The sequence below is a fragment of the Apium graveolens genome, chromosome 6, assembly GCF_009905375.1.
Source record: "Apium graveolens cultivar Ventura chromosome 6, ASM990537v1, whole genome shotgun sequence".
NCBI classification, from domain to species: Eukaryota; Viridiplantae; Streptophyta; class Magnoliopsida; order Apiales; family Apiaceae; genus Apium; species Apium graveolens.
In genome coordinates this window covers 88800121-88810908 of record NC_133652.1, presented here as the reverse complement: position 1 = coordinate 88810908, position 10788 = coordinate 88800121, and the positions used below count along the sequence as shown (strand labels likewise).

Genomic DNA, 10788 nt, shown 5'->3' with positions numbered 1-10788 from the left:
AATCTAAGTTAGCAAGAAAAATAAGAGAAATAGATAAAACAAAATTTGTAAAGGATTTCTCTGTAGTTCTTGTACTTCAACTTGTATGCAGTTATGAACAATTCTGTTACACATGGTTCTGTAATTAATATATATCTCTGGTGGAAAAGTTCAATCCACCAGAAAGTTTTTAAATACTTGTATTTAATTGCTTTGTGATTTGATTTCTGTTATATTCTTATTCCGCACCACTGCAAATCAAACATAATTATTATTTGTAGAAGAATCATTCTTAAAATTGGAAAAGAAGCCAGAATTACATTCAACCCCCTTTTGTAATTCTTGTTTAGATTGTTTGGGAATAACATAGTGCCCATATATGGTATGAAAAGTAGTTTTAGGAATATCTTCGGCCTTGATCTTCAATTGATGGTAGCCTGACCTCAAATCAATCTTAGAAAACCATGCTGCTCCTTTCAACTGATCAAACAAATCATCGATCCGTGGTAAATGATACTTATTCTTGATAGTTAACTTATTCAGCTCACTATAATCGATATATAGTCGCATGCTACCGTCCTTCTTTTTGACAAACAGTACCGGTGCACCCCATGGGGATACACAAGGCCTTATAATTCCTCTGTCCAGAAGATCTTGTAATTGCGTCACCACTTATTTCATCTCAACTGGTGTCATTCGATACAGAGATTTCGAAACTGGTTCCGTTCCTGACGCTAAATCAATAGTAAACTCAATTTCTCGATCCGACAGTAATCCTGAAAGTTCATCTGGAAAGACTTCGATAAACTCAAATACAACAGGAATGTCTTCGATTTTTGGACTTTCCTTTTTAGTGTCCAATACATAGGTTAAATAAGCTTTACACCCTTGGTGACAATCGTTTAGTCTGCATCATTTTCAGAAACTTCTTCCACTGTTTTCCACCTCTAAATATTACTGTTGCATTATCCGCAGTTCGCAATTTCATTTTCTTATTCGCACAGTCGATTTGACCATTATGATCGGCTAACCAATCCATTCCAAAGATAACGTCAAATTCTTCTAACTTGAAGGGTATCAAGTCAACAGAGAAGTGACGTCCTGCTATTTCGATATTGTACTCTGGACATACCTGATCTACATGAACTTGGTCGTTATTCTCTAATTTTATAATTAACATCTCGCCCAACCGTTGAATTTCACATTATATCTTATCAAGAAGTTCTTTAGAAATAAAAGATCTGGTTGCTCCAGAATCAATCAATACTTCTGCACCTATCGAATTCACAAAAAGCGTACCTGCAATCACACTTGGATTTTGCATAGCTTCCTTCATTGTCATATTAAAAGTCCTTGTTTAGGCTGATTCTTCTATGGTGGTGGAGGTAATGTCAATACTCTCGGAACACTGGCTGCCATCACTGGTCTTCTACAATCCCTGACAACATATCCTTTCTTTCCGCACTAGAAACATGTAAAATCTATCTTCCCTGTTGGGTATTCATTGAAGTAGTGCCCTTTCTGTTTACACATAAAGAACATCATATTTACCTTGTTGCAGTCGCCCGTATGCTTCTAACCATATGTCTTACAATATGGCAGTGGTGGTCTGGTAATTCTTTGCTGGTTTGGGGCTTGAAAATGATTCCCGTCCTCTGATTGCCTTGTTCTGACCTTCTAAAATTTACATTTTTTCGGGCTTGAAATCCCGGATTCCGATTAAAACGGTTCTGAAAATTTCCTTGTCCCTTTTTCTTCTGGGACATTTCACTTTCCACCTCAATAATCATGGCCTTCTGAACCACGGCCGTATACGTTGTTAGCTCAAATACTGCCACTCCGTTGCGAATCCACGATTTCAGTCCTTGCTGGAATCTCTTGGCCCGCTTTTCCTCAGTGTCTACTTGTTCTGGAACAAACCTAGCCAATTCAGTAAACTTGTCTTCATATTCAGTCATCGACATATTTCCCTGTTTCAATTCCAAGAACTAGATTTCCATTTGGTTCTTCATATAACAGGGAAAGTACTTTTCCAGAAACAGCTTGGTAAACCTATTCCAAGTCACGACACCGTTTCCTTCTAACACCTTTTTGGATTCCCACGAGTAGTTAGCTTCTCCCCTCAGGAAATAACTAGCGAAATCAGTATTTTGGTCTTCTTCCACTTTCACTAGTGCAAACGCTTTTTCTATCTCTTCCAACCATGCTCTAGCCTTAGTAGGATCCACCGTGCCCGCAAATTCTGGAGGCTTTACTGATTGAAACTGTTTAAAAGTAACAGCAGGCACAACTGGTGGTACTTATGGCTCAGGACGAGGTGGCTACTGTAACATCTACTACTGAAACCGTTGTTGTTGTTGCCATATCATTACCATTTGTTGTTGCATCAGATGGAACATTTGGTCCATATTGTGGTTATTGTTTTGTTCCTCAATGTTATCATTAGAAGTCATAGTTCTAGTATTTCTTTTTGGTGTCATTGTTCAGATAATAAAACAAACATTTCTTTTAATAATTTGTTAAACAGTTGAGAGTAGATAAAGAAACAATTTAGCTTGTATTGAAACGGGAAATTTAAGCAATTTAAAATTGTAAACGAATCGTTTGAAATAATTTAACATTTTAAATAAATAGTCTGAACAATATCATTTTAAACCTTTCACTTATCTTTTCAGAATTAAACATAATTTAAAAATATGGAAAGACTGTAAAACAGTAAAGTAAATGTAAATGCTGTAATGACTGAAGATTAAATAAATAAAAGAAAAAAGGTTGAAAAAGGTTTATTTTATAAAACAAACACCAACATCAGGTGTAACACCCCCAAATCCGGGGTCGGGGATTCGGGTTGTCACGAGTTCCATTTCCCTTAATAACACCCAATCTTAATAAATAATCAACTACTCTGTACTGTGACCCCACAATAAACACACACACCACAAGTTATAGTCTCAGAGATGAATATCCAAAAATAATCACAAGTCATTTTATTCCACAATTATCTGCCAATACACCTTAAAAGGGTTTCTGAATAATTTACATTTCTTTGCCATTATTACAATTCATAAATATACATAAATCTGGTACATCAAGAGTTGAAGCCTAGCCTATTGGTAGTTCCTACCTCAGCTACAGCGACATCAATGCCAATAGGAAACTGCGGAACGTTTCCTATCCGCTCGCGAATTGGGAGCTTGGTCCTGTTCATCTTTTCTATCTGTTGTTGTGTGATGAAAGAAGAAAGCAAGGGTGAGCAGCAAGCCCACCAAAATAATATGTATAATGATTAACAATATATGAGCCTTCTCATAGTACTCATGAAAGTCTTGGTCAAAAGAAATGAACCAAGTTTGATATCTTAATGCGATGAAGTCGCAAAATATTCAGTATATATACATATATACTTTTCAAAATCTTGGAAGTCCTCTTCCATGCATAATATACACAGAGTTCCAGTTTATAACTGTATAAAACTATCATTGCAAGGTGATCTCATATATCTAACCTTGTCTCAACGTTTTTTTGAAAATTTTGACATACATAAGATAATCATTTATTAGATATAAGTTTAAAAGATGAAGTTACAAGATACTCCAATATACTTATATCTTTTCCAAATACTACTTGAACTACCACCGTTCAAGTTATAATTAGTTTCAAAAGTTCATCACATAGATGAGACTACAAGATAATACTTGAATAGATTCAATCTTTGAAATATTATTGAATGAAATGAAGTTACGAGATACTTCATTAAAACCCGATATATATATACACCTATATTTATCTCTCATACATTTCCTGAAAACCTCTGTCATGTAAAGTATGAACAGAGTTGCAATATCCAATGAATTTGGAAAGAAAAGAAATTTTGGCATAAACCTGATATCTTGCTGATCAGGAAAAGATACCAATAAGTAACCTTTTCTACTAGTAGATGGATGAATCCCCCACCGGTCATCACCCTGGCCACATAAGGACCTTGTGCTGGACCGCCACCCGGCCTCTTATGCGTTGATGGACTGCCACCCAACCACTTACACTTTGATAGACCGTACCCCGGCCTGTCGCTTATGCCGACTCAATTAGAGGGACTTACTTCCCGAACGTTGGGCAAGTAATCAAATTGTTTTCTCAAAATAGCAACCACGTTGCGAATGTAAAATACACCACAGAGCCGGATCCCCCAGGTTTTGAGGAAGTATTTAAATCCCCTTCGAAAGGAGGATCTTAAATATAAAAGAATGAGTTTTGGGATCCGCCCTAACTTTTAGAAATCATTTTGAAGACTCGAAAACATTTTTAAGAATGTTTGGAGTACTGCTGATTTATTAAAATAAATCAGTCCCGATATATTAGAAATATCTGAATATTATTATTTAAATAATATTCTCATAAAGATAATCCTTATAAAAATAATCGAAGTAGAAGTTTTAAAACTCATACTTGAAATGAATATTAAATAACCAAAGATATACTTATACGAAAGTACTATCTTTATTTGAATAATCGAAAATAAGTTTGATTATCGAAACATTATTCTTTAATAAAATAAAGAATATTATTAAATAATAAGCGGAGTCATAATACCTCGAATGAATATTATAATTAATATTCATTAAATAAAATAAACGGAGTCATACATCCTTAAATTAATATTCAAATAATATTCATTAAATAATATAACTGAGTCATAAGCCCTCGAATGAATATTATAAATAATATTCATTAAATAAAATAAAGTTAAAGTTATCGAATAAACCTTATTCGATTAATAGTTTTGAAAACTATAACCATATATATATAAAAATATATATATTATACTCGGGAACATCGACTCGCGGTTTAGAAATATGTTCACCTTTGGGTCCCCTATACTAAGGGTAAACTCAAATACCGCTTATCTCTAGCATAGGTATTATGCAACTATAAGCATTTGAACCAACAGATATATAAATCAAGAATATGAAACAGGCATGCATATATACCATATCACATGCTACAATATATCGCAATAAAATTTGCTAATAACAAATATGCATTTATCGCAAGATCATGCATATACACATATACATCACAACAACAGTTATACGGGTAAAAAACTTGCCTGAGTGCTCCCGGATAGGCTTAAGCTTAGAGTGTGTCCGATAACCTATGAACAACAACATAAGTCGGAATTAAACCCCGGTCGCTTAAGAAACTAGACTTTAACCATTTAGAGTCCTAACGTTCGCTTTCACGCTTAACGATTTACTTAAGTCGCTCGAGTATCCTCGACTCCACCATTTTTAATAAATTAACCATTAAGGGTTTTAAGGCGATTCTTTCGCGAGTGTCTTACCAACTGCCTAATACACTTTACATAAATGATTCATACTCCCATTTAGTCCTTTAAGGTCTTTAACCTATGTTTCAAAGTAAGGCGAGTGGTAACGGTTCGGTCGCGAAACACTGTTACTTAAAACGGTCGTTTCTCCTAAACCGTACATCGGAATCAAACGAACTACATATCAAAACGAAGCTCGTAACATGAACTATCTAATCATGGCAATGGTCAAAACCTAGCAGTGAGTTCACGGGTCCTAATGTTAAGAACAAAAACAGCCTAAAGTAAATCGGACATTACGACGGCTATGTTTACGCGATTTCCCAAAATTTTACCAACCAATTCAACACCAAATCATCACCAATCAATCCCAATACAACCATATGACCATATCACTCATCAACCACTTTAAAACATTTAAACCAAGCTCAAATCATACCATTAATCATCAAGAACAACTAGTGCTACTTTTTAACTCTAAAATCAACTAAAGCACTTAACCACTAAGATCTCAACATGACAAAACAACTACTACACTTAATCTCTCATTCCATCATCATAATCATTTATACCAAACAACTAAATGCTAAGATAGTGAAGAGTTATACCTTCCTTGAAGCTTTTAATCCATGAAAGATCCTTGGAATGCCCATGGAAGCCTTAATCTAACCTCCTACAAGCTTGTTCTTTCAAAGAAATCAAGAACACAAAAATTAATTTCAAGAAAGTACTATTCACCATCTTCTTGAATGATTTATAGGAAATGCTAGGAAAGGATTTTGAAGCTAAGATTTCTAGGAAGTATGTAACTTAACTAGGACAAGTTAGGATAATTACCTTGTAAATTAGCAAGTGGAGGAGCTTGGACTTCCCTTTTGCTAAGAAAGAAGCCGAGAGCTTCATGAAGAAAATGGAGTGTTTTGTGTTTTTTGTGATTTGTTTTGATTTGCCTTGGTTGTTTTTGTTTTGATTTTGGTTAATTACCTTATTAACCTTGAACTTTGTGTGGTTATCATTCATCCACACCTCCTTCCCCCCTATGTCATGCTTATGCCACCTTGTGATGTCATCATCCCTTACTTGCCCTCTTCTTATTGGTTGGATGACCTCATCATCCCTAACCTCCTTGATTAACTCCTAATTGTTTGCCTAATGACCGCTGATCTGTTATACGGTTCGCTTAACTTTCGTTCTCGTTTCTCGTTTGAGGGATCATACCCGGGATCTTATTACTTAGGTTCCCTTAACCTTTCTCAATACATTATATCCCTTTTATGATCCTCTCTTATAATCCTTGAATTTAGATCCTTTTTATCCTGTTACCTTATACTCAATTCTTTCGGTATCAGGTGGATTTTCAGGAAAAATCAAAGTGTTCGGATTTGGATTCTGACGATCTTTACATACACTTATATCCCATATAAAGTACTAATAAGATCTCAGAATAACGATAGAAGAACCCCTACATAGTGTGGCATGAAAAGTTTTCTCATTCAGCATAATCTGCAAAATCACTATTCATAAGGGTTTCAAAAATTCCAAAATTTGGGGTTATTACATCAGGTGTTAATGCTTGATACAAAAGGTCTGTCATAACTGCTGCTGATACACATCAAAACTATGAACTACACATATCTTGTCTCACTATAGCTATAACTGGCTCTATGTACATATATCACATATAATACAAGATCTCTGTCTAACTGTCCTTCCTCAGAAGCCCGGTGGAATGCGATCCATCTCTTGTCGGAGGGTCTCTAGAACAGACTGGATGAGTCAGGTAGCCCTGTGGAACTCTGCATAGGTGTGGTTACCATCATGAAGTAACTCTCCCAACTCGTTAGTTGTGATATTCAGTAATTTTAAGAATTTATATTAGTAATATCTGGATGATTTTATGTGATTGTTTCAAATTGGGAGGGAATAAAGTTGTGGATATTTTATCCCTCTTTGATGAATTCATGTTTTTAAATGATTAATGTTTTAGTTGATAATTGTGATTGATGTGAGAGTATTTAATTACTTTTACTATTTTCAAAATATACTTGGTTTTATCGAGATTCTCCCTCGTAGCAGGTGAATTGTGAAAATATTCGAAAATAGTATATAACGACTATTTTGTTACGTGTTAAATGAATAATATTATATGAGTTATTTGAATTTTATGATATTTATGTGAATTGGTGAATAAATATTTAAAAATAGATTATTCCAGTTTGGCGAGTTAATAAGAGGTTTGAAGTGTGATCAGTGATTATACAAAAGGAATTATAAATAAAGGATTAAATATAAAATTGGTGAATATGAGATTTTATTATTTGAGAGATGTGATTATGTGTTATTTGATTAATATGTGAGTGACATTGTGGTCAAAATGTTTTTTTGTAAGATATTTTCATGATTTATTATGTGAAAAATGGGGATTAGTGGATCTTTAAATATTTTTATTAAATCAAATGTATATGATTAAATTATGAAATTTATTTTATTATCTCTAGAATACCCTTAGAAATATTTTAAAAATAATATTTGGATTTATTTTGAGGTTGGAGTATTTTAAAATGATTTTATGAGCTTTATTTCTATTTTTGAGTATTATCTTGTAAAATTCGTATAAAATAAACCGTACGCTCAAAAATTATTTTAAAAATATGGGTAGAAATCTAATTTTGTGTTCTACATTTTAAAAATATACTTCACATCATTTTCAGCTATTACAGAATAGTTTTATAATTGTTAATTTCATTTTAAGCATTTAATATAAAAGGAATACAAGATAAAAAAAATCAGATTTTAATTGTTAAATTACAAAACCACCCCTGTATTCTCTTCACTCAAATCAGCAGCCCTTTTTCCTTCTCATTCCATCGACCTAATATCCATCTCTCTCGGTCCTCTCTCTTGATTTTTGGTCGATTGGCCAAATTGGGAGTGGATTCTTACTGCTTTAATTCTCCTAAACATCGATACATACTGTATGAGCTTATAGTTGTATGTATAATTTGAATTCCATGAGACCCACTTCGGGTTTGAGATTGATTTTTGAATTCCGAGTTTGGTTCTTAACGAATCATGTTAACGATGCGTGTTTGTATCGTGTTAGGGACGAACCCGTGATAGGAAGCCCGAAAACGGGAACCTCCGGGTCGACCCGCCGCCGGCGATGAGCTCCGGTGAGCCGGCGGGGACGATGATGTTTTCCTGAGTCCGAAATTATAAATATTAATTCGTTTAAATGTTAAATCAGAATTTCATATGTTATGCGAGTGAATTTTCAGATTGTTATTTTTTTTATTGATTATGAATTTTGGGATCGATTAGGATGTTTGAAGATATTTTGTTCTGTAATTGTGCTTATTGTGGTTTTGATAATATTAAGATATTAAGATTTGATTAATTGGTGCATGCTAAGTGTTTGATAATTGGATTAATAGAGACTATGGTTTTAATTAATTGCTAAGAATTGATTAAAGTTGTTAATAAAATCTAAGTGCAGAAAATTCAGCATTCGCAAGGAAACTGTCCTGTTTTAGATGGTTCTTTTGAGACGTTTAGAGACCTAATTGGTTTATGGTTAAAAAACAAAAATTATAGGTTTATGTTTGAATTATATGTCTGCAAAATTTGGTTACTTCCAGACTTGTACAAATTGAGATACAATTTATTTATTGCAGGGTGCGCAGAATTTATGGACAGGGTTTGTTGGCCATATTGACGACTCTGTTTAGGAGCTCTAAACACCTTACTTTCATCTGAAATTTTTATGGTAGTTAGATATGTGAGTCAGTTAAGTCTCCACCAAATTTCACTACAACAGACCTATTTATGAATTTATTAAAAATCCAGAGGCGAACTTAGTTTCTGTGAAATCGAGCAGCCAAGATACTTGTTATGTGTTTTTATATGTTTAATTATTTACAAAGCTTTTGTTTGCAACTTGATGTTAAATGAGAATATATAGCGATGTGTTTTATGGAAATACATGTTAGTATATGCCTATTTGAGATTGAGTTTAATTGCTAATTATTAGAGTGTGATTTGAATATGTGTATAGTTACTAGTCTATGTGATATATGTGCAAGGTAATTTATTTAAGTGTTTACTCAAGTTGAATTGGTGATGCTAAATTATATAACTGTAAGTTCAAATATTATAAATTATTAAGTATACTTAAATTTTTAGGTGCCGCAAGTCTGGGCGGGTAATTTTCCTTAGTTGTTTAGGTGCCGCAAGTCTGGGCGGATACTTTTCTTGCTTGTTTACTTTTATGTTGCTGCAAGTTGAGGCAACTTTATTTTGTTTGGTTATAAGATTAAATTGTGGAATTGAAAAACAGGTGGATAGTCCTAATTACGAATACTTCATGCCAAAATTTTCTAAAAATTCCCCTGTATCTAAATCTATTTGACTTATTTGATTTCAATGATTTGAAAGCATGTTATGATTGTTAGTCATAACACGTATAAGATATGTCTGGGTAAGAACATTGAAATGACTTGTGAGTTGTATTTGTGGTGTGGTTATTCAGGGTATTGTCCATATTACGAATAGGTCATGCCGAATTTTCCGTAGAAATATTATCATAAGTTACGCGTTCTTGTGTTAAATAATATTGTGAGTTGGTAATAAGTTTTAAACTATAATGTGTGCTACTTGTTATATGCTATATATATATCGCGAAAGGGTAGAGATAAGATAATCGTTTCAGAAGGATACTAAAGTAGTATCTTTTTGCTCATGATAGGATCGGGCATTAAGGGCGTGAGACCAAGCAAAAGAAAAGAAAAAGGGAGAGTTACATAGTGGTTCAGTAGTTACGGATGGTTCGAGACGGATAGAACCAGACGTTGGGGATCAAGAATGAAGTTGGATAAGATTTCGTATCAGACTGCAGTAACCGCATTAGCGACATATCAAAGAATTAAGAATAAGAAATGGTGACGTCTTGAGAAAGCATCATGAGATATTTGTGTTATTGCGAGTGTGATAACTACTAAAAACCCAAAGGCAAGTATTTTTATCATCACTTATTGTTCAAGTGATATTTATTTTGAATCGTATCATGCAAGTATTGCTTTCCCTATTCTCAGTTTAGAATCGATAAATGTTTTACATATCGCTGAATTAAATAATTCTGTTTATGCAAGTATTCTTCCGCTATTCTATATTCAGAGTAGCTAAATGATTTTACTTATCCAATTATCGGATTTATAAATGTTGTGGATTTTGAGAAAGATGACGTTGTTTTGGTTTTCTGCCCAAGTGAATGGGCGAATAAAATTTATAAGGGTGTCGAGTATTATGACCCCTTTCAATAAAAATGTTTTAAGATTGGATGGTTGCGTAAGAGGCCGTGGCGGCGGTCCAGCGTGAGCTATGTGTTATACAGGATATAACACCTTGCTAGGCCGATATGTGCCTTGGGTACCCCTTTGTTTAGTTGGATATGCTTCGGCATACCGGTGTTGCTCCGCGGCTGATCA

General features: G+C 33.9%; 2 protein-coding genes and 1 long non-coding RNA gene across 3 annotated transcripts; 1 reads left to right on the top strand and 2 right to left on the bottom strand.

Annotated features, from left to right (window-relative positions):
* Nucleotides 1-651: 651 nt before the first annotated feature.
* LOC141665299 (uncharacterized) lies at nucleotides 652-1159 on the bottom strand. The gene is made up of 2 exons (XM_074471279.1): nucleotides 938-1159; nucleotides 652-825 (listed from the first exon to the last, which is right to left on the bottom strand). The coding sequence occupies exons 1-2, from the start codon at nucleotides 1157-1159 to the stop codon at nucleotides 652-654; spliced, it is 396 nt and encodes a 131-aa protein (XP_074327380.1).
* A 191-nt stretch (nucleotides 1160-1350) lies between these two features.
* Nucleotides 1351-2432, bottom strand: LOC141665298 (uncharacterized). Its single transcript, XM_074471278.1, has 4 exons — nucleotides 2352-2432; nucleotides 2067-2243; nucleotides 1560-1949; nucleotides 1351-1443 (listed from the first exon to the last, which is right to left on the bottom strand). Exons 1-4 carry the CDS (start codon nucleotides 2430-2432, stop codon nucleotides 1351-1353), a joined length of 741 nt encoding a protein of 246 aa, XP_074327379.1.
* A 5749-nt stretch (nucleotides 2433-8181) lies between these two features.
* LOC141668112 (uncharacterized) lies at nucleotides 8182-10374 on the top strand. The gene is made up of 3 exons (XR_012552927.1): nucleotides 8182-8332; nucleotides 8980-9091; nucleotides 10050-10374. It is a non-coding gene; the product is annotated as an uncharacterized LOC141668112 (long non-coding RNA).
* The last annotated feature ends 414 nt before the right edge of the window (nucleotides 10375-10788 follow it).

Excerpts from the sequence above, each read along its gene's own strand:
- LOC141665299 (XM_074471279.1), bottom strand. The coding sequence starts at position 1,159 with ATGTTAATTATAAAATTAGAGAATAACGACCAAGTTCATGTAGATCAG. Across the intron at positions 826-937 it reads GAACTGCGGATAATGCAACA|GAAAGTCCAAAAATCGAAGA; the intron begins GTAATATTTAGA and ends GACACTAAAAAG.
- LOC141665298 (XM_074471278.1), bottom strand. The coding sequence starts at position 2,432 with ATGACTTCTAATGATAACATTGAGGAACAAAACAATAACCACAATATG. Across the intron at positions 1,950-2,066 it reads ACTCGTGGGAATCCAAAAAG|GGAAATATGTCGATGACTGA; the intron begins GTGTTAGAAGGA and ends GAATTGAAACAG. Across the intron at positions 1,444-1,559 it reads GCCATATTGTAAGACATATG|TGCGGAAAGAAAGGATATGT; the intron begins GTTAGAAGCATA and ends ACATGTTTCTAG.